The sequence below is a fragment of the Glandiceps talaboti genome, chromosome 4 (assembly GCF_964340395.1).
Source record: "Glandiceps talaboti chromosome 4, keGlaTala1.1, whole genome shotgun sequence".
NCBI classification, from domain to species: Eukaryota; Metazoa; Hemichordata; class Enteropneusta; family Spengelidae; genus Glandiceps; species Glandiceps talaboti.
In genome coordinates this window covers 12,787,380-12,812,080 of record NC_135552.1, presented here as the reverse complement: position 1 = coordinate 12,812,080, position 24,701 = coordinate 12,787,380, and the positions used below count along the sequence as shown (strand labels likewise).

The window sequence follows — 24,701 nt, the reverse complement described above, 5'->3', positions numbered from 1 at the left end:
GAAAAAAAGGCGCGAGCGACTGTCGACAGTCTATCTCATGGGATCAGTCAGGTCATGAGAAACGTATAGTATGGTTGCCCTTAGCTGCATTACACTTTGACCAATATGTTCCACTGATTTTACCGAGTAATGTGATTAAAATGCTATCATGATGGCAAACATATGAATACATTTCTTTGCATAGACTATCCTTATCTGTTATAATAGACTATGAAAGAGGTAACTTTATTGAAAAGTTGAAAATCAGAATTGAATTTAAAATAGACTGGTTTAGAATAATAGAAACATTACCTTCATTGATGGGTATTGCTGACACCTTCAAATGTAGCACCTCAAGTTCTGATAGTTCAATTTTCTATGACTGCTTCTCTTTGTTTCCCAATAATAGCCTTTTTCTCACCATAAGATGATCAGGGTGACTGATGTGTCAAACTCCATGAAATCTGTTTATAAAATTGGTTGATAATTGAGAGTAGACTCTATTGCTGACTTGATTGCATACACTGCTTTGCCACATGCACAGATGACATTTGTTATTATGAATGGTTCCTACTATAACTCCAAATTTCAATTATATATAGATTGTGATAGGTATAAAAAAGACACGTGAATATTGATTTACACTACCAGCATATTATTCTGTCCATTGTTATTTTGAATCATCAAAGTTGGTGAAGAACCAAAATTGTAAAAGGGAATTTTGCATGGGTTTATCATTTTGTAAATAATGGGAATATTGAATGTTTGTGCATAGTATTGCAAGTACCATCTGTTTGTTTGATATTCTTTACATAATGCTTATAATAGGTAACAATGGGTGAGTGGGTGAGTGGGGGTAAATGAAACTGAGAAATTAGCATAATAAAAGAATGTTGACTTTGTTATCCTCTGTGGAGAGCTTCATGATTCCTTCAGTAATCACACAGAGCAAACATGGTAAACAAATTTGAAACTTTCATATTCACTATTCAACGTATGCAATTATATTCCTCCCCGGTAAATGTTTTTTACTTTTCCTATTTGGAAAAGGATTCGACTCGGGATTTTTACTCGAAGCCTTAGCATATACCTATAGGCCCAGAATTGTAATTCTGTATTTGAGTCTGAGAAATCTTATACCCATAGTTCCACTTCTGTCTCTGAAGCTGGATGTATGTAGTGAACTTTGAACCTATCCCGAACACCGCCATTTTAATTTTATACCGTACGATGCAGAGGAAAGATTTTGATATGTGTTTTGTAAATTGGGCTCTCGTGTTAAAATATTTCAGTGTGATATAAAAGAAAAAAATCGTGACGTTGCTTGAAAACGAAAGTGACGGAGCGGAGAGCGGAGCCTAGACTCATGCAACTAAAACTTTTAGAAAAGCACAAAAATGTAGCGTATTATTTCCGAAAATATCACATGGGGCGATAGCATTTCATGTCCGAACCATGTTATTTCGAAGGGTGTAAGCTATGAAACCATGCTAATACGTCCATGATGAAACTTACCAGATTGACTTTTTAAAAAACACGATGTCACATCCCAGTGTCTATATACCCGGAAGTAAATAGGGATATTCCCGTTACCTGCCCTCACCCGGCGATGGAACATGATTGGTGGGTTATTTTTAGAACCAGACGAGGACTTGCCTAAAACCGAAAGGGGGCGATCTTGACCGAAAGTTGTGTTGGAAAAATCGTATTCTGTATTTTGAGAAATCTTCCTTTTTATTCGAGTTTAATAAACTTATTTAACATTATCCATTAAATCATTTGTAAATAGTGATGCATTACCTAGAACTTTTCCGACCAAAGGCGGAGTTTAGGTAACCTACTTACATTCTGAGGTCATCCGGAAATAACCGAATGAACGAAGCATTCCGATGATGACGTCTTCGACAAGGTGAAAATACACCAAGAGTGAAAAAACAAATGAATTTGAAGAAAAACAATCCAGGTGAGATTTTGCAATTTTTTCGGTGTATCCTTTAAAATTAATGCAGGGTTTGCGTCTGGGAAATAAAATGTCCTGTGCAGTATATATAGTTTGTAGACATGTAGTGTAGCTATGCTGTGAATGTTGTGTGAGTGTTGGCATCACTTAGGGCATGACACCAAAACGCCATCTTGAAAAAACTGCAGAACGTGTATGAGCTGTCCAGATCAATATCTCAGCTGTTTTGTAAAGAGATTAGCCGTAGAAAAAATTAGAGGTTTCCAGAAGAGTTAGTATCAACTACGTATAATTTGCTTACTTGCGTGTTATGTGATGGTTTCATTTTATACAGTAGTACTTTGCTATTGTTGGATGTTGACAAAAGTTCGTATGTTGGATAACAGTTAATCGATTCTGGCAAAGAGGCATATTTTAATACCAACCAAGCTGTTATTTATACATTTTCATTTTCATCATCTTTGGAACACTTTTTTTGAAAAAAAGAAGAAGATCAGTTAATAGGAGGTATAGCAATGCCTTTGCGTTTTTGATATGACAGATTCAGACGAACTGATTGAAGTGTCCGGACACGTACGCGGAAAAAATTAAGAACATAACACGTAAACAGTTCGTCAGATGTTATTGTTCAGTTGCTTATTGTGCAAAAAATTGGGCTTTCAACCGTAAATGATATATATTATAAGCAAGCCAGCTTATGAGAAAACATTCTGAAATGTTGCGTACGACCTCTGTTTGAGGTATATTTATTGACCGATAATTATAACATTGCAATGAAAATGACTTGACAAATGTACAATAACAATACATCAACCAAATCAAAGTTGACGTGTTGACAATATATCAGTGGTCAACGACTTTCGAAGAGTACTAAGGCCAGGATTATATAGGAAATTGTATGTCCTACCATGTTTTCTATTTTGTTAACTTGCCTGTTTTGAATATTTTATTTTTCATAAAATTTCACAGATTTGACCATGGGGGTTGCTTTCATTGTATACATGTACACGTTGTCATTGTCGAATGGTTACATGCATGTCTAGGCAGTATGAAAAAACGAAAATGCTTTTATGATATTGTGTTATCATGATGTCAAAAATATACTTTTTCATTATTTTTTAAGGAGAACTGCGTAGGAAATTGTTATTTTCAAGGGCAATTTTGGATGCTTGGTATATTACTTGATTAAGGATATTTGTTCTTCTACATGTTTGCATCTGTTTAGCTTGCACAAAGTAAAGTGTTACGTTCTTGCATGTTTTTCACAAATTGTATATTTGTCAAGTTCAGATATTAATGGTAGTTGGATATCATTTTGATAAAACTTTAAGATGATAATTTGCAGAAGCCTCTGTTACTATTATAATGGCGTAACTTAAAAGCTTGTTCAGTATGTGCTGATATTGAAGTTTAAAGAGAAGGTGAAAGATCATGTTTGTAATGTAATGTGATAGCTCCCTCCTTTCCAATCATACTGTACTGCTGTTGTTCACTTGAAAGTTACACAAAAACATGTATGCATTATATATCCTCATTTGATTGTCCTCATTTAAATACAATGTGCATTGTTTCAGGACTTGTCCATGTCACACTCCATATGCTACTCTAATAGATGTGTAAATCCATAGAATATTCTTGCCCTAATGAGTATGTAAGTCATTTTTGCCACATCCACCACTTCTTGACTTGGGGTGTGGTACAGGAAATATCCATAGCCTTTACTGTGTTGAGTGTTAGTGGTAAACATCAAATTCCACATAAGCCACTCTTGTATCAAGGAGTTCCTACCACAAACAGTGTATAATGTATGACAAATAGCATGTATTTTACCAGTTTACACAATGCCAAGATTGTTTCTAAGAACTGTTAATGCAACAAGAAAGGTCATTGCTTGCACTGTGGTTGTAATCGTGTGACCATTAATACCCAGTAACTCAATGATTGTAATACTTTTACTCTGAGACCCTTCGTTGGGAATACATTGGTATATCCCTATATGTTAATATTCATGTTGTACCAACCATTTATTTTAATACCATAGAAGTATGTGTTGTGAATAATATGTGATGATAATTTGTGGTTATCGTATCTCTTTTTGTCCACTTTATTGATAGGATGGAAGAGCTGAGGAACACTGACCCTCAAAGACTAGAACTTTTAGAAGCAAGGTTTTTTGGGTCTGGGGCCAGTAGAAGTTCATTAAGAGAAACCTCATCCATCAGCATCCACTCAAAAGATGACTCTAATCTGAGCAGTCAAGGATCTCTCAGTGATAAAGATGTTGATGTAGGTGTCTATATTACTGTAAAATTATAAATGATGTGCTCCAAGTATTAGTCTGTAACAACAACCTCAACTTGCCACATGGTGACTGGCCTAGAGACTTGATATGGTTAGCTTTCTAATCTGTTGATCCTATCCAACATACAACAGATTTCAAGATATTGTTCAGTTGCTGTGATTGATAGTCACGTAGAAACCAATAACAAACTGCATATGCTACACTTTAAAGTTAGCAAGATTGAATGAATAGTTTTTTGTCACATTTTGTCTATCTTGAGTCAACCAAACCCTTGATTGCCAGAGTAGTAAATTTATCAACCCACAAATCAAATTCATGTTAGCCTAGCCCATGCAATTCCATATGCATGTACAGTTGTAAATAGATGTGAAATGGGTGGATGGTGGTAACAATTACATATCTTGCACTGAAAATTGAAGCCTATTCATTTGAGGAAATCTGGTTGCTTATCTTGATCAGTGTATAAAGCACTGATTATTCTAGCACTTGATCAACACAATATGAAGCATACATACATGTGACATGGGTCCGATTGATATCAGCAAAAAGCATATTGATTTTCTTTTCCAGTGTACACAAATATATGGAAATGGAAATGTGTTCATTTGATGATGCAGTTTAGTAATATAAATAACTTTGACCATATACAGCATAGTATACTGCACTGCAGTGTTCATACTAACGTGATGTCATAGACAGGGAGTTTGGGAAAATGTCTGACTTAGTCACATTAGCATACTACATGTACAATGTACATGCACAGTGTGCTTTATACATGTACAGTGACATCCCTTATCAATTCTCATTTTTGTTGTCAAAGGAAGCATAAATTACCTGCAGCATGAATCAAATTGTAAGATCATAATTAATTTTGAAAAATACGAGCAAAGGTGGTTTTGTGTTATGTAATGTGTATAGAAATATTTCACAATTTGAAGAAAAATGCAGATGTTCACTGCTTGTTGATGAGATGAAATGTTAAATCAGACAATGTGATGGACTCAAAGGAAAGGGTTTATCCATGTAAGAGTACTTTAATCAGTTTATGTCATGTGAAAGTAACAGGAGAGGGAACGTGTACTAACTACTAATGAAGAGTTTGTCTGGTAGGGTGGCATATATTGGGGTGAGCAACCCCCCATTCCCCACCCACTCTAAACATTATATTCATGTAAATCAATTTATGTAGTACTGTACTAGTATATCATATTTTACATTTGTTTATGGTATTCTCAAATTCTTAAACTATACAGTATCTTGTAAGTAGTAGATACTCTCACAGTCCCTACAGCATAATCAACATTATAGTAACCACAGGCCACTCCTCTGTCCCCGATCACCTCAAACCCAAACCATCATGTAAACTACATATGCAAAATTGAGTACATTTTGACCAGATTTTGATAAGTGCTTATCAGGGTTCTGAGGCCTTGGTGAAAAACACTGATTGATCACCAGTTACCATCATTTGTAATCACAGCAAAGCAACAGTCTAATACATGTCTTAAATTATAAATAGCACTGTTGAAAGAATACTGAACAGTGTGAATATGTATGTGTAGGTGTTAGCATGATACTATATTCCACCGTGTACTGAATTTCATAAGCTTGCAGTTGCTTGATTTGTTGCCACTTCATGGTTTACATGGAATAACCAAAAATAGTGTTCAGAATCAGATCTACATTTAATATCATTATTGATATGTTACATATTTTAGTTCATCTAATATAATGGTTACTGGTTGATTAGTTTGATAAAAAAAGACCTTCACTTCCCCTGATAATTTACAGTATGAATGCTTCGTGCATGTTAGGTATGTGTTCCTGTAGACAACCATCAAAGAGTCTGATTTGCATAACATCATGTTTTCAATGTAAATGGTATGTGGTTTTTCATGACATTCTAGCAAGGCTTCTTATTCTGCTTTTGGAAGAATTATACAGTAATGAGACATATACAAGTATTTGAATTCCAACTGGAATTCCTCTGGCTTGTGAAAATTCTAAATGGTTGTATTACAACCTTATGGCCAGTGTGTATGTAGCCAAGTTCCAAGGGCGAGTCAGGAGTCATGGAGTGAAGTTAATTTGACGAAGACATGTAAATTATTAGAGAAGTAATTAGTCTATTGTTTCAAGTATGTATTTGAATAACTTGTGGCCAAAGAATTGACTACACATCAAAATAATACTCTGCATGACTTGCCCCTTTACAAAAGGATTAAACTGTATAATGAAGCTATAAATAACTTAGATCCATCAATGTTAGATGAACGCCAGTTATCAGATATTACTTTCATCCGTGTAGAGAGTCAAATATTGACATGTAATTTACCATATTTCCTACAGTTCAAAATGTTAAACAAGTTGATTTTCAAGTATATCTGCCATAACCATTCATAACCTTATTATAAATAATAAGAAAATAACAGTGTCATGTATTCATTTATTTGTATATCTGTAGACTCCAGAGAAGAAATCTGGTTCCGAGAGAAAACGGAAACGGAAAGGAGATATACTTGATCCTAATACTGGTAAGTTGGCCAGTCATGCTGACATTCAAAATTTGTAAGATTTCATACTCTACGATAAAATCAAGTAGATTCCAGTGATCACAAATGGGGTTTTCAAACTACTGTTTTTCTAGAGAATTTTTTGGACAACTTTACATTGGCTTATACATATTTACCTGTGTGTGTCATGTACACAGTGCTTTATTCAGCTATTGAGCTATAGATCGCATTCTCCAGATCAGCTGGGTATGAATTATTTATATCAGATACAAGTATTTTTCATTGATATTTCATTAATCCTACATACACAATTTATACAAAATTTGTTGTGATGAATAAAAAGAGGGCTACGAAAATAAAAAGAGAAGAAAGGTAAAACTATTTCTACGTGGTGGTATATCATAAACATAGATTGTAAGATTGTTGTTCTGATATATATCTTAACTTGCACAGGAGTATAGATGGACTTGTTGCCAGTTCCAAGATGCGTTGTTTGTTCCCCATACAATGCCATTTAATATGTACGACAGAGGGGTTTGAATATGTTACTCAGGGGGGTGGTTGTCACCTGACCGTACTCTGGGTTTACCAGTAAAATCCATCTCTGTCGTTGATGATGTTTAGTCTTGTTCTATAAAATCACAAAGTTCAACATTTCTTTCCATCATTTAACAAGAAATGTAGTAAAGACAAAATAAGCCTAAGCGTAATAATATAGAAGCGACGCCGACAGCATGAAAATTGACTGTTGCTCTTCTGATCATTAAAATTAACTTTTTTTGTCCATCAGTTGCAGGTCAAGGAAAGAAAATAAATGAATATTTCAAGGTATGTTATGATTTACAGCAATCCAGTAGAATTATCAATCTGTCAAGTGTATTTTAAGAATGATATTCTTTGTCACTGACATTCATTTTGTGTCACCATGATGATTTTGCTTCAATGTTTTAAAAATCTCTTAATCAAAAAAATCTAAAAACCACAAATGATTTATTTTGTCTCTCTTTCTTTCCGTCTTTTAGTATTCATCAACAAGTCCATGTAGAGGGAATGCTCTGTTTAATAATCCCAAGTCTCCTAGTGGTAGTAGTTTTCACTTGGTAAGTTCACTTTTTGAATATTTAGATAAGGCCTAATAAAAGAGTTGTTTGGTTCTGGTTACCCGACCCCACCTCGTTTTTCACGCCAACCATAAACTTTTTTTCCGGTATTTGAAGAAAAAAAATAATAAAATTGCAAAAATCAGGAAATCTTGCAAGAAATACTAGTGGATGCGGAAACTGACATCAACTTAAAAAGACAATATAAAACTGTTCTTCCAATCAGTAATGGCTGTACATCTGATGAGAAGTAACCAGTAACACAGAGACCATATGGAAAACAACGGAAAACATGACTATATGAACTAGACATTCACATATGAAAAAAAAAGTAATTTTAAAAAATAAAATAAAAAATCTGCCTACCCCACCTATTCTAAAATAGAATGTAATCAGAACCACGCAATTATTTTTTTTTACGCCTAAGGATGTAGTAGTCTAGCTTTTATGAATAAATAGTCACATATGTTAGTGTCTGGAATATGCATAAATTTCAAGAGGAAACCAGTTTAATATAGTTCATATTACTTGCAGGTCAAGTTTGACGTATGACTCATTTGCAGCACTGTGGAGTGAATTATGTAAATGCATGTTGTGATGTAGAATGACACAGAAAATAAATTGTGTATTTTCTGTCCAAACACATAACACTTATTAATAATGAGCATTGTTATTCTAACAGTTGGTATCCTTTCTTACAGTTTCCTAATTCTCCTCCTGGTAATAGCATAGATGTTAGTAGTAGTTTATCACATTTATCTCAAAGACGAATTGATGTATGTACAGTAGAAACACAGGTAAGACAACGCTTTAGTTTTCATTATTTACTTTGTTAACCTCTAAGGCATGCTGTCGATGGCAGGAATGAAAACCACTAACGATATTGTACAAAATATCAGAAAATGGCATATTTATTCTTCAATTCTCGTTAACTGAAATAGAATTTTACTTCCCAGGCAGGTCGTAGAAATGACAATCATTTGATGTCTGGTTGACATCACTTCCATTCTATACTCTACACATGCATGGCTGTAGATGTACATGAAAATAAGTCGATCTTCTTGTTCTATTTTGACATTTTAGCATGAGGTAAATTGCTATTGCAGGAACTAAGAATTGTGTTTCATATCATAGTATGTGAATTCATAGGGGTAAACAGTGTGCCCTCTAATGATAGCCAAATTTTGTAGTTGTAAGTCAAAATGAGAAAAATTAGGATTTCTTATGAGTCACCACATAGTAAGAGATGGGGGAACAGTAAATTTTGGTGCATCACTCAAAATAGTGTGCGTCAGTGGTGCGTCAAATTTGCACACTGGTGGTAAATATGCATATTTGACACCTTTCTGTATATATCATGTTTTGATGTGGTGGTCTATATATAAATGAAACATGTCTAAACAGGATGATGTTCAAGAACAAGCTGTATAGTCGTATTCAGACAATTAGCAGTACAAGTTCTCTCTGTTTTGTTCTTGGCTCTTGTTTTCAAACAAAGGACATAATCAACAGCTGCCTATAATAGTTGTTGTGACTTTCCTATCAGAGTTCACTGTTGGTAATTTGAAGGTGCATAAGAACTATTGTTGTCTTTCAGAGTCATTTGTCAATGCGAGATATTGCAGATTTAGAGATCAAAGTCCAAGATGACTTACAGAAGAAGGAAAGTAGAATAGATGAATTACTTAGGGTAAGTCATTTCTACTCCTATCTTTGCCATTCTGTGTTCAATATTTCCATCAATGAATCTATTGCATGCATGGTATATGTTTTTCTTCCGTTGTACAAATTTGTGAAATATAACAGTTGTTTCACCATGGACAGTGAAATATAGTCATTTTGGAACAATAACTTAAAAACTTTTGTGATGTTTCAATCCATGTGCAGCTACAGATGCAATGGTGTATCAACATGTCAATTTCATGTGATAATCAATAGCTGAATGATGATTGGTATTTTGATTATTCTATCAGCGGAAGGATGTAAGGTACATGTATTTACATGTGTGAGGATATGAGGTAGAGATCATGTCTGTCACTATGCAGCAGCAGTCCCCTTCTACAGTACAATGTAAATGAACCCAGAGACGATGTGTATGTTCACATATCAATGTGAAGTGCTTTGAAATACTTTGCTGTGTGTGTTGATAATTTTCTCTCATTTCACTTGACAGACAAATGTACAGTTGAGACAGAGAATAGATTCTCTTGAAACAGCTTTAGAAAAGCAGAAAGAAACTTGTAGGAAATGTATTGCAATGAATAAACAGTTACTCATAGAAAAGGTAAGGAGATATTTATGATACACCTTGTTTAGCACAGATTTCATTGAATACACTAGGTATAACTCTGGAAGAAAGAAGGTGAAGTGATGACTTAATTCAAATGTTCTGTTCTGTTCTATAATTCACCAAACTGATCAGGAAATGTTCGATATTATACCAAGAGGACACTAAGTTGAAATAGCAAAATACAGTCAGGCTGGTAAAAATAATTGTTTACTCAATGGGTTGCATCTCAATGAAACAATGTAGTGCACACATTTTGTCCAAGTCGCTAGTGTCGTTGACTGTAAAATTAGATGGACGCAGTACATGAAAACTGCAAGGAATTGTGTGATTAGTCTTCAAGGTTTTCTTGCTGCCATGGAAACAGTAAATTAATAAATGATGATCTGAATAAATTAGATCATCAGAAAAAAATGGTGGTTTTGTAACAAAATAGTGTCTTAGAGTGAGACTTCATATTTCTGTACTATATACTTGTAATGTTTCCACTGCATTGGTTTCCTGTGTCTTGTGCAGCATTGTACGTTTTTCATTGTTTCAGGTTCATGGCAGACATTTTGTAATAGTCAGCAGCATTACACAATATGATAAGTCATTACCATGTCTTGTTTACGTTACAGTCGATACAAGAAAAGAAAGAAATTAGACAACGTAGTATGGAAAATAGATTACGACTTGGTCAATTTACAACTCAAAGGCAAGGTGCCTCCTTTGTAGAAAGCTGGCAAGATGGGTTTTCTTTCACTGATCTTATGAAGTAAGTGTACACTGACAATTTCTATCAATGCATATATTTTGGAGCTAAATGTATTTGAGTTTATTCAGCTGAAACAATATTTGTGCCAAAATAAATGTGTGTGAAAATGGAATCACTTTGACTGGTATAAATTCTAAATGAAGACATATTTGTTTCAATTCAAGACCGTTAATCACAAAATGATGTGTCTGTAAGTGCACTCTTGTCAAAAAATGGTTATCAACCAAAATAGAGTAAAGCCAAAATGGGGAAAATTGTCTTTCAGCTCAAGTTTGTGTGTGCCAAAATAATAAATTCACAATATAATATCCAAGGTCAGATGTCATAATCAAGCTTTTCCTTGCATGTCACACTGTTTGTTGTATTTTAGTGCTGATTTCTGCCAAATCTTATACAATGTATACAAGTGATACATAACATTGGATATATATATATATTCATTATCTTGAATTATCTTGAAGCCCACAACATGAATGATGGCAAGGGGTGTATTCGATTATGCAACCATAAAAGCCTTCAGACACCTAAATTTGCCTCAAGTTGCATTCGATTATTACATGACATCATCATACTTGAGGTGTCCGAATCCAACTCTCCTCACAGGGCCTGTGTTATCATTGGGATTGACCTGACTTGACCCCAAGGTGGACAACGACATGTGATTGATTACTTTTATCAATTCCAAAGAATAATACCATATTTTGAGGAGCTCTCTCCATATTTTAGTGAGCAAAGTATTTTGGAAAGCCAGACTAATTTATTTATCAAGAATCATGGATTTAATCATTGTTACCACAAATGTAATAAAATGTATTTAATTTTCACGCAACCCGAGGCGCCCAAGTGGCGTTAGTAACCACCCCAGTCCAAGGCTCCCCGGGCATGCATAATCGAACCCTAGATTTGTCAGAACAATGTACTTTAGTGCAATAATGTGGGCTGTATTTCATAAGATTTAATCCATCCCATGATAGCACAAGCTTCCTTGCAAACAGCAGGATAGTTGCTGAAAACTGATAGAAATTCGGTAATTTCAAGTGTTGTTTCCTTGTTTTGAAGGCAACAAGAAACCATAGCATCAGAGAGGGAAGATTTAGAAAGGCACCGTAAACTGCTACTCAAGAGAAAACCTAGTACTTCAGCACAGACTTCAAGTAGTAAAAGTGCTAAGCCTAGAGCCAACGGTAATGAGGATGGTTTCCTCAAGCCACAGGTACCACAACTTACAATACAGGAATACTTTGAACAAGAAGAAATCCTAAAACTTAGAGCTGCTGCCCTTAAAAAGGTAAGTACTTCATATTTGCTGTGTAGAGAATTGGGGACATGTAGAATTCTGTGTTTGTGAAATGTGTCAGATGTGATGTGTCGTGCTACAGTGGTTAAAGCTTAATGACACGATGTACTTTACTGTCTATGAACTGTGTAGTGGCTGTTTATTGAGTATCATACAAGTTAATGGTATGCTAGGGAGTTTAGCCAATTCCTAGCCGTGACCTTACCCTACTCTTAACTCCCTAGTGTGAATGCAAAGGTGCATCTATTGTACAGCCAGTCCACTGTTCTATAATCATACCATACTTTGTAAAATTTGGACATTTGGAACATTTTACCAGAAACGGGTTATTGCTACTACATCAATTGATCATTTTCAGGCGTGTTACTGTATTGATAACCACCTCAGAACAGTACGGGGTCTTTAAAAGCCTCAATGGCTTCCTACACCACGTAAATTCATGGTATATAAAATTCACAGTAAAAAATGTTCTTGCTAATAGAATATAAATCTAAAAATCAAATTCAACATAAAATATAAATGACCTACATTGTATTCCAGTACAAAGTTACACAAAATATCAACGAAATATAGAATTTATATCCTGAAATACAACAAATTTGCACGATTCATTTGCAGCTTGTGAAAACACTTTTCTATGCCCCATATTGTGTTATATTAACTATTATGTCAACAAGATGTCAATATATATTTTTTTGAGTGAACAGATTGCATTGAAATAAAATCTGTGATACAAAATTACTAGTGGTAGATCTCAAATGGTGTTGTACTCATCGGGTAATGTAGATTAGTGAATGGAAATTGAGAATTTCAAAACCAGCTCAGACGAGTCAGAGCTCCATACCTTGTATCATCATATTTTGGGGTACCTCTTTTAATGACTTAGGAACTTGGATAGATTTTGCCAACTTGAACTTGTTTCTCAGGTCCACAACAGTCATGTAGTGAAGTTTAGTGGTCTAGGATAACCAAGCTTATTATTTTATCAATGCTATATAGAATGATACAACCATTGTCATTAAATACCCCTCCCCCTTGAACATGAACAAAACATAGCCCCTTGTCAGTGGTGGTGGGGGGGGGACAAAATATCCTGGCAGGGTGCAAATCAGTACACTCTAACCTCTTTCTATTGGATTTGTTTAGACAGAGGTTTATTATAATGTAGAGTTTCTAGTAGTAAAGCGTGTACTCGATTCGAAATACAAGTTTGGGTAGTCTGTGTATGGCACTCTTTATGTGTACTCTGTTATCTCTCATAGCAACACCATATATAAGCCCAGAGTTACTGGAGTTAGTCAGCACCATTAACAGGTGAAAGGTTGGGGGGCATAAGAGTGTATTTGTTGTAACAGAATTTTCACTAACAGTTCTTTGTAAAAAAAAAATGTTACAGTGGTGTAGTCAAACTTTTCATTTTGTTTGAACCCTAGGAGGAGCAAGACCTTCAAGTAGAATTGGAGAAATTAGAACGAGAACGCAACCTACATATACGAGAATTGAAGAGGATACACAATGAAGACCAGTCTAGGTTTAAAGACCACCCAGTCTTGAATGAACGCTATCTACTATTACATTTACTAGGAAAGGGGGGATTTAGTGAAGTACATAAGGTGAGATGTCATCTAGATTACATTACATTTCATACTAAGTCATTGAAACTACACGTGTGTGTGTGTCTGTTTCACTTCCTGACATTGTCACCGGTTATCAAAACTTACAGGTATAAGTTTGAGATTGGTTACTTATTGTTACTATATGCATATACCTTTGATAGCTAAAAACTCAATAAGATAAGCATTCGATGATTCACTTTGTAATAAATTTTCATTTTCAAACTAGGTGTTGATTTAACCATGTTTTACATTTCAAGTGACTCTGTATGACAGTATGAAAGTTTGTTCAAGTTGATCGTAATCACCCATAGGTATTATAAGTTGACCCTACCCACCCACAGGAAGTAAAAAGAAAACAGGGTGATGTCATAACTAATATGACGTCACCCACATATCATTAGTTTCTACAAGAATTCTTATGACAACAGATTTCCTATACATACAGTGTATGTCAGTAAATGACTGCCATAAATGGGTATATATCATCTGACAATATGAATTGTAGACTGTAAAGATTTGATGTTGGTTAGTGTTCCTGCCTTTTATCACTCACTAAACATATAGGAGAAAAGTACTAACAATGATGAATATTTCAGTCTTTTGAATTTCAAGGCATATGATTATACAACAAAAGACAAATGTAATACAGTTGATTAGATAATGGAGATGACCTCAAAGTCTTGATAGCAATTGTTGAAAGGGGTAGGATTAAAATTTTGGTGAGAAAAGCAGTTGTCTGGCAGAGCTATAGAAATTACAACGAGTAACACTGAAGTAAAACACTTTCTCTATATGCTACTCATTTATAGCATTCATATTACAATGAGTAACACTGAAGTAAAACACTTTCTCTATGTGCTACTCATTTATAACATTCATATTACAATGAGTAACACTGAAGTAAAACACTTTCTCTATGTGCTACTCATTTATAGCATTCATATTACAATGAGTAATACTGAAGTAAAACACTTTCTATATGCTACACTTGTTGATAGCATTCATATCAAGTGTAAAAGTATACTGTTTCAATTGGTTTATTTACAAGTCTAGCATGTGGTCTTTCTAATGTTGTCAATTAGCAAATGAAACAGTATACTTTTATGCTTGATATGGATGCTATACATGATTGTGATACAAAAAAAATGCTTTACTTTGGTGTTGTGGGTTGTAATGATCCTTTACGAAAGAATGATCATATCTATGCTTGTGGCTCCACTGATATGATAACATACTACAAGAATCTGGAATTGAAGCCCCTCCCTGTCCCCTTTAACAAACGAGTGATCCCATCAAATCGTTATGCTTCCACTGATAAGATTATACTAATGTGAGAATGTGGGATTCAAAAATTGGGCTTTAACTTTTTGAGAAAGTGAAAGATCATACACTGTTGACCCATGTTAGCTGTGTACTTACTTTCATGGAAGTGATCATGATCTTTTTTTGTATGCAGGGTTTTGATTTAAAGGAGCAAAGATATGTTGCCTGTAAGGTACATCAACTCAATAAAGACTGGAAGGAAGATAAGAAAGCAAATTACATAAAGTAAGTCATGAATTTATTCAAAAATTTGTATGTGTTTGCATTGAACACTAAACTAAGCTCAAAGGTATCAGTGTATTAGTAGTGTGCATAAAGTTGGTCTCAGATTCAGAATCAGATGGGAGACTAGTCTCATATTGAGCCTCAGTGAAATATTAACATGAAATCTATATATTGCTTTCTTGTGGAAGCTTTGATAAATGTGAATAAAATGAGCATCTTGATCAATAATGTAGTCTTCAAAAAATTGATGCTGTACCCTGGTTTAATAGGCCTAAAAAAAATAATATGTTTGGTTCCGGTTACCTGACCCCACCTAGCTTTTCACTGCCGACCCTAAACATTTCTTTGACGTATTTGAGAAAAAAATTATAAATCGCAAAGATTGTGAAGTCTCACGAGAAATAGTGGATGCGGAAACTGCCATCAACTTAAGAAGACACCCCAAAAAAACTAGACACTCACACATGAAAAAAAAAATGTAATAAAATAAAATAAAAATCTACCTACCCCACCTGTTCTAAAATTGAGTGTAACCAGAACCACACAATTTCTTTTATTGGGCATTAATAATTGATTTTATTTGGCAAAATGAATTCAGTACATGATGGAAGCAAAATTGTGAGAATGAATGTTCATTGACTCTGGGTGTATAATTTAAAGTGAACATTTCTACTTACAGAGTCGAACAGAACAGTCTTTTGGAAAAGGAATCTAAGTATCAATTTAAACACTGAAAAACATAGCAAACCAAAAAGACAGTGTTAAATATCATGTGCTTAGAATACAAAGTTTATCAAACTCATTGTCAGTATTATTTTCTCATATAAACAATGATGGCATTACTATATCTCAGTAAAGTGATGAAATTGAAATGCCAGTCGAGTCCTCACATTTTTTCAGCATACATAAATATTCTATTTTAGACTTAGTGCTACTGTCTCATTTGTTAGAAAAGATACCATCAGAAATGATGTAGTCAGAAATGATTTATGCCTTCAGACTTCAGAAAGTACATCACAGGAGATGACCTACATGCAGAAATTCAATATGCCTAGGTCAAAGGTTAACTGAGTAGTGTATAGTACTGTGACAGTCAGTGTACAGGGGTGAACAAATCACTTTGTGAACTGGTGGTCCCCGGACCAGTGCCTTAAAAAATCCAGTGGTCCTGCTGAAAGAATTAGTGTTCCCAGGTCCTGCTAATGTGAAACATTAAATCTTGCCAATGAATAAGTATATTCAGACGACTTTTTAACATAGTTTTTAGCACAACTGAACTTGTTCAGTAGTGCTATAGGGATCGCCCGGCGTCTGTCTGTGTGTGTGTGTGTGTGTGTGTGTGTGTGTGTGTGTGTGTGGGTGTGTGTGTGTGTGTAAACAACTTAAAGTCAAAAACTGCTGAACCGATTGCCATGATATTTGGTGGGTCCATAACCTTGGGTGTCTAGTTGGGAAATTGTTCAAATCAAAATGATCGCATCACAGGTCTGTGATTTGGGTAAAAAAATGTGATTTTTGGTCAAAAAACTTAAACTCAGAAACTACTGGGCAGATTAGTGCGAAATTTGGTGGGAACATTCTGAAGGGGGTGTAAAGTAAGATTTGTTCATGACATGATGATTCTATCAGTGATATGCAAATTAGGGCTAGAAATGTGTCTTTTTGGTTAAAAATCTATAATTCCAAAAGTACTGAGCAGATGGGGCGGAAATTTAATGAGAATGTATCTAGGGATGTATGGATGAAGAGATATTAAGCATACAGTGAGTCCATGAGTGATATGCAAATTAGGTGTAAAAATGTTCATTTTTGGTCAAAAACTTATATCTCAAAAACTATTTAGTCACTGAGTCTGAAACTTGGTGAGATGTTTCTGAAAGTGTTATTCTGCAGATTTTCATCAAAACATTTTGACAAAATTGGCCCTAGCAACCATGACCACGCCCTTAGCAACGACCAAATGGCAGTATATTTTGGTCAAATGCCAACATCATCTGGTAGGCAAATGAGTAAACATTCAAAAAATGTATGCAAATACCGTAGCAACCATGACCACGCCCATAGCAACAGCGAAATGGTCGTGTATTTCACAAAGATAACAGGGATTAATAGACAATTGAATAAACATTCAAAATATGTATGTAAATTTGCCTAGCAACAAGACCACGCCCATAGCAACAGCCAAATGATCACATATATTGCAAAGATAACAACCAGGATTGATAGACAATTTAATAAACATTCAAAAGATATATGTAAATATGCCTAGCAACAAGACCACGCCCATAGCAACAGCCAAATAATCACGTTTATTGAAAAGATAATATCAGGAATTCATACACAAGTGACCGAAAACATACAAAAATGTTTGCAAATATATCTAACAACATGACCACGCCCATAGCAACAGCCAAATGATAGCATGTATCGTAAAGATAGCAACATGGTTGGATAAGCAACTGGGTAGCCATTCAACAAATGACCACTTATTGTTAGCATGGACTACCATATGGATAAACATTTTTAAAAACTGTACAGTTGTGCTACAACGCCATTGGCGGTATTTTTAATTAACATTATAACAGTAAGGTTGGACCAGACAAGGTAAAATTTGTGTGATCCACCCGAAAAAATCGCTAGTCCCGGACCCAGGACCAGTGGATTTGTTCACCCCTGAGTGTATACTCATGTATTACATATCAAGTAGCTTTGTACTCCTGCAGTAAAGTTTGAAAGCCTTGACAAATAATGAGTGGGGAATCGAATATCACTTTTAAAATCTTTACATGAAAATGACAGTATATATTATATGAGGTAGACTAACTTTACAATTGTGTTTTTTTTGCAGGCATGCATTAAGAGAATACAACATTCACAAGACACTAGATCATCCAAGAATTGTAAAGTTATATGATGTCTTTGAAATTGACTCCAACTCGTAAGTTACAATTATAAAATTTATCAATGTTGTATTCCGTGATCCTAGAATGACCTTTCTGTGTACAGTATTATCTTATAAACCATCATCTCCAAGGTCAACAACTAGTTGTTTCATGTTGTTGGTTATTGTGTGTCAAGCAGTATTTTTGCTAAGGGGAGGGTACACCCGTACTAGAGGGGGAAGTCAGTGTGTTTGGTAAGGGGAGGGAACACCAGTACTAGAGGGGGAAGTCAGTGTGTTTGGTAAGGGGAGGGTACACCAGTACTAGATGGGGAAGTCAGTGTGTTTGGTAAGGGGAGGGAACACCAGTACTAGAGGGGGAAGTCAGTGTGTTTGGTAAGGGGAGGGAACACCAGTACTAGAGGGGGAAGTCAGTGTGTTTGGTAAGGGGAGGGAACACCAGTACTAGAGGGGGAAGTCAGTGTGTTTGGTAAGGGGAGGGTACACCAGTACTAGAGGGGGAAGTCAGTGTGTTTGGTAAGGGGAGGGAACACCAGTACTAGAGGGGGAAGTCAGTGTGTTTGGTAAGGGGAGGGTACACCAGTACTAGAGGGGGAAGTCAGTGTGTTTGGTAAGGGGAGGGAACACCAGTACTAGAGGGGGAAGTCAGTGTGTTTGGTAAGGGGAGGGTACACCAGTACTAGAGGGGGAAGTCAGTGTGTTTGGTAAGGGGAGGGAACACCAGTACTAGAGGGGGAAGTCAGTGTGTTTGGTAAGGGGAGGGAACACCAGTACTAGAGGGGGAAGTCAGTGTGTTTGGTAAGGGGAGGGTACACCAGTACTAGAGGGGGAAGTCAGTGTGTTTGGTAAGGGGAGGGAACACCAGTACTAGAGGGGGAAGTCAGTGTGTTTGGTAAGGGGAGGGTACACCAGTACTAGAGGGGGAAGTCAGTGTGTTTGGTAAGGGGAGGGAACACCAGTACTAGAGGGGGAAGTCAGTGTGTTTGGTAAGGGGAGGGAACACCAGTACTAGAGGGGGAAGTCAGTGTGTTTGGTAAGGGGAGGGAACACCAGTACTAGAGGGGGAAGTCAGTGTGTTTGGTAAGGGGAGGGAACACCAGTACTAGAGGGGGAAGTCAGTGTGTTTGGTAAGGGGAGGGAACACCAGTACTAGAGGGGGAAGTCAGTGTTTTTGCTAAGGGGAGGGAACACCAATACTAGAGGGGAAGTCAGGTAAACTAATACAATTTTTATTATCTTACACTTTAATTTGATGGAGAATTTCAGTTATATGACTATTTAGTTTGGGAGTATTTTACCTACTTACTATCCTGGGAATAAAACCTGCCAAGTCATATGTTTCAAAAATTTATTAGGTAACTTCACTATTACTATCCCTAAGAATGTTCCCACCGAATTTCACACCAATCTGCCCAGTAGTTTTGGAGTTAAAGTTTTTTGACCAGAATGACATTTTTTTACCCCAATCACATGCCATTGATGCGATCATTTTGCTTTGAACAAGTTCCCAACTATTTAATTTGAAGTCAATCTTATTTGGCATGTTGCAAGAACATTTAATGTCATTGATTCATTTTGCGATTATAATATTGACATTAAAATGTATTTCTTAATGATATCAAATTTGGTCTTTATCCAGGTTTTGTACAGTTTTAGAGTACTGCAATGGTAATGATCTGGATTTCCACTTAAAACAAAATAAAATAGTTCCAGAGAAGGAAGCTAGGTCTATCATCATGCAGACTGTTAGTGCCTTGAAATACTTGAATGAAAGAAAACCACCAGTTATACATTATGATCTTAAACCAGGTAAGTGTATTTATGTAAGCACACAAAAAATCAGAATAACTATGGATATATTTATAGGTAATGATGGAGTATTTGTGTTGATTGTAATAATTGCTGATGTTACAAATAGTGTGTGTGTTGTGTTAAAATGTGTATTACTGTAAACCTGGAAATTTTCACTAATTTAGCTGGAAAACAAACAAAAAAGCAATAGTAAGTGGCAACTAAAATGCCTTCTTTTACATGAACACAATGTCCCAGTCTGGTAATTAGTAAAAAATTAGTCTTTGTGAACTAGCTGAAGACTGTAATATCGCAAAAATTTGTAGTAACGAAAATATAAAGGTTTATGATATTAGTAACAGCATATTGCCTTTTTAGAACTACACTGTTGTAATATGGTAAACTAATAACAGTGTTCATTCTAAGTTATAGCCACTCTGCCTGAAATCACAACCCTTCCAGAATACTAGCATAAACCATGTTTATAAGCTAAGCAAGCTTTCAATTCAAATACAAAGTTTTGACCTTGACCTTCAAGGTCAAATAGCAAAGTGTTCAGTGACTGGAAAAGATTAGTGTTCAAAATTCAATATACTGAACCTTATTCATGTGAAAGTACATTGTAGTTGATATTAAATTCAGGTGAAAGAATAAAGCCTGTGTATTGCTACGGATCTTTTCTCCTGTGATGATTGACTTGTATTGAACAAAATTAGTCTTTTGATGAAACAATATCACTGTTCTTTGTGAAAAAGAAGTGATATTTTTTTGGAGCTGTAATACATATACTGTTATTCATGTCAGGTGATAAGATTACTATTAAACTGCTCGTGAAATAGTTTGATCACCTCTTTAAGTATTACTTTTAGTCCCGACCCAATTCAGAGTAATAAAGGAAACTATATTAAACTCAGCTGTGCCACACAGATTAAGTATTTTATTTATGTCATCATGAATTTAGAACAGTTAGGGACCTGACTTTACTATTACAATATATGGCTATTCAAGCTAGGTAATAAGGGTGAGGGTTAGGTTAGGAATAGAGATAGGGCCAGACCTCCAAGAGTTACCTGATGTGTATCATTGACAGACAATGCTTGGCCACAGTTCTCTTTTATGAAAAGTATGTATACATGACTCCGTATAAGCTCAATTATAAGAGATAAAGTACTATGAATGTCCATTTTAAAGAGAATACTAGTATTGCACAAGAGGAATTTTATGACCTCAGTCAAGGCAGTGAATATAGAGTATTAATTAATTTACAACAATACCAACAGTTTAATACAGAGTAAGTAATTTGAACTAGTAAGTATTTATCCAGTAGTAGGAATTTGGTATATTCTGAAACCGGTAATTTTTCAACAGTGGTGGATATTTAGAACTTGTTTCAGGTAGTCAGTTTAATAAAAAATCAAATGTGTTCTCTGTGATTATAATGCGTACATTAATAGAATTAGAGGATGTACGGTATGTTGTCCGGTCACAGATCTGTTGTGAAAGTGGAATGTGGAATTCACAAGCAGCAGGCATAGCAGCTGTCAACAAATTGATGTCACTGAACCGTGTGTAGAGATCAAGAGGTCACTATGGCTAACCTCTCTAACTCTGTAAACAAGTCTTTAGTAATAGGCTGTCCTTTCTTATCTCTATACCAGAACAATCAAAATCACCTTGTTTTTGTGTAATTGTAAACAAAACAGGGTTTTAGTGTATATTTTCAACAAGGAATTTAGGTCATGTCCAGTGGGTAGTTTGTGTTGCTGACGAACTTTGTATACAAGTAATAAATTACATGTCAGGATTCAGATGTCAGAATTGCTGCTGTTGATTTAAGTAAATTACTAAATAGATTGCCAAACATGACCTTGTTTAAGCAGAGGGGATGTTTACTAAAGACTGGGATGACTGTCCAAGTCCAAGAGTAGGACAGATACTTAACACAGATAATATAGGAGAAAAAAATATACACAAGGATTACTTTTAGTGCGCATATCACTTTTTACTTGAGTTTGGAGTAACAAATCAAGCTATATTACTGCATAACTCCAAAACTTAAATACATAGAGAGTCCATTCAAGTGACTAATCCCATGTAATCTTATGCAAGCTTTCTTGTCATTTACTGCAGTCAATCTGAATAATAAAAGTTAAACTTATTGATTTCAAATAAAAAAACTATGTCTTTGTCCAACTTCTCAGGTAATATACTGCTTGGAAAAGGATCTGTGAGTGGGGAGATTAAGATTACAGATTTTGGATTATCTAAAATCATGGATGAAGATAACTTTAATTCAAATGATGGTGGAATGGATTTGACTTCACAAGGTGCTGGAACATATTGGTGAGTAAATCATTGTTTACTTATAGAGAAGCTTTTTGGCCTTACACTTCCTCAACTTGCAGGGGGGCATACAATCCATTGCAGCCTCTGTATTTGCAGAAGACTAAATCCTTCACTTAGCAACCTCTGTCCTATACGTTTCTATTTATACAGCAGGGTTAATCCTCATTCTACTAGGGAATATTTGTACAAAAAGAAAACTAAAGTTAGGAAAAACAGGATTAACTTTATGTACCGTTGTGGTCCAAATCTGTCCCAAAGATTTGTTGCTTTTACAGAGAAATGCCATGGCAGCAACAAAGATTGAACCGGCAATGTGCAGATTATAATTATAAACCAGCCTTTCTGACCATTCAAAGATCATGACTCCACTCAAAATTGTGTATACATGTATTCATTGCAGGTATTTACCTCCTGAATGTTTCTTGGTTGGCAAAGTACCACCCAAGATATCATCCAAAGTTGATGTTTGGTCCGTAGGAATTATCTTCTATCAATGTCTATATGGCAAAAAGGTAGGTCAGCCCTAACATGGTACCATTCTTTAAAGATTGCATTGGTTATATCTAGAGGAAAGAGTATAAGTACTTCAATGGTTGCGATAGTCAGCTATAACTGAAAGGCAGGCATCAGGGTGTAAGCGCTTTCAAGATTTCAGTGTTTTTAGGAAAGGATGATAGGTTGTTAAAGTTTACCTCTTTCCCCAGATGTTAATGTTTTTACCAGTTTCTCCAACAAAATTGTACACAGTATGGAAAGCAATGCAAATATTACCATATTTCCCCCTTTTGTTTACCAGGGTTCACAAACCTAAAAGTAAAACTAAAAAAAAACTGGCTTCTTTCTTGTGATGTCAGTAATAATACAAAGAGAGTATATTTACAGACAACTCAACTAGTTATAGTGATATTCATGCCTCTGTATTACATTTACACATTTTTTTACAGCCATTTGGCAATAATTTGTCTCAAGCCAGCATTCTAGAACAGAATACAATTCTGAAAGCAACAGAAGTAGATTTCCCACCAAAGCCAGTAGTTAGTGCAGAAGCTAAGGTAAGTTATCAAAACCTCCTTTTTACAGTGTCTAGAGCAGATGTTTCATTGTGATTCTGAGAGGAGCAATAGGAGATGGAACACAATTCATGTCAAGTGTGTGTGATTGTTAAAATGTGTAAGTTCTTCGAAGCGTTAAATACACATTGCGTGATGCTTTATATATAAAAGTAACTTACTACAATGGCAAGATACAGTATTGATACACTAAGACAGGCTCAACATAACATTTTTATATTGTGGCATGAAGTGGATCACGTAAATGGTTCATAGTGCTGCCTTGTTGATGAGGATATAATCATGTTGTAGTTGTGATAGGTGAACACTGGAAGTCAACAAAAATGTATACCCAGTATCACAGTCTGGAAGTGTACAAAATGTAACACTGCATGACTCTTTCCCAGAAACTGAACCATTCTTTCATGACTGTTACTTCTCGTCGAATTAGGTGCAGTTTTTAAAGTGGATACATAGCAGTTGTCAATTTAAAAACCAAACTGAAATACCAAATTGTATTTTGCAATCAAGCAACCAATTCAAGGTACATTGAAATGTTTTCTCAACAGCAATTTATCAGACGATGTCTTGTATACCAGAAGGATTCCAGAGCAGATGTGCTAACACTAGCCAAAGATGGATATTTGCAGCCAGGAATCCGTAATAAAGCACCTTCTACAAGTGTAGCCTCTTCATAACACAGATTTCCAGGATGACGCCTCCATGTTCTATTGTAATGTGTGTGTACAGGATAATGAAGTTTCATATATGATATGATGTCAGTGCTGTCATATTTTACATCCCTGTGGTGCTCTTTGAATTCAGTGTATGGGGTCGATTAACTCCTTGTGCAAGTTCTTAGCTGACACGCCAACTGGTTTGATGTAGTTTCCTGTAGTTTGATCATGTGTTCGTTATGTAAATTGATAGACAGTTTCCGTTTGTGTATTATGTACATAAGTATGCATACACAGACACACACACACACACACACACACACACACAGTGTGCCCTCTAACGATAGCCAAATATTGTTGTTGTGAGTCAAAATGAGAAAAACTGGGATTTCTTGTGAGTCACCACATAGTAAGATATAGGGGAACACCAAATTTTAGTGTGTCACCAGAAATTGTGTGCGTCAGTGGCACATCATATTGGCTTAGAGGACACACACACACACAGTGTTACACATACATACATACATACATACATACACTCACATACATACATACATACATACATACATACATACAT

General features: G+C 35.4%; 1 protein-coding gene across 1 annotated transcript; it reads left to right on the top strand.

Moving 5' to 3' along the window:
* The first annotated feature begins 1,898 nt into the window (after positions 1-1,898).
* On the top strand, positions 1,899-24,370 carry LOC144433539 (serine/threonine-protein kinase tousled-like 2). Its single transcript, XM_078121848.1, has 18 exons — positions 1,899-1,942; positions 4,054-4,225; positions 6,706-6,775; positions 7,545-7,582; positions 7,777-7,854; positions 8,556-8,651; positions 9,452-9,544; positions 10,028-10,138; positions 10,762-10,898; positions 11,958-12,186; positions 13,629-13,808; positions 15,268-15,359; positions 18,208-18,297; positions 19,901-20,070; positions 22,254-22,395; positions 22,799-22,910; positions 23,343-23,450; positions 24,017-24,370. The coding sequence occupies exons 2-18, from the start codon at positions 4,055-4,057 to the stop codon at positions 24,143-24,145; spliced, it is 2,046 nt and encodes a 681-aa protein (XP_077977974.1). The 5' UTR covers positions 1,899-1,942; position 4,054; the 3' UTR covers positions 24,146-24,370.
* The last annotated feature ends 331 nt before the right edge of the window (positions 24,371-24,701 follow it).

Excerpts from the sequence above, each read along its gene's own strand:
- LOC144433539 (XM_078121848.1), top strand. The coding sequence starts at position 4,055 with ATGGAAGAGCTGAGGAACACTGACCCTCAAAGACTAGAACTTTTAGAA. Across the intron at positions 6,776-7,544 it reads TATACTTGATCCTAATACTG|TTGCAGGTCAAGGAAAGAAA; the intron begins GTAAGTTGGCCA and ends TTTGTCCATCAG. Across the intron at positions 22,396-22,798 it reads CAAGGTGCTGGAACATATTG|GTATTTACCTCCTGAATGTT; the intron begins GTGAGTAAATCA and ends TATTCATTGCAG.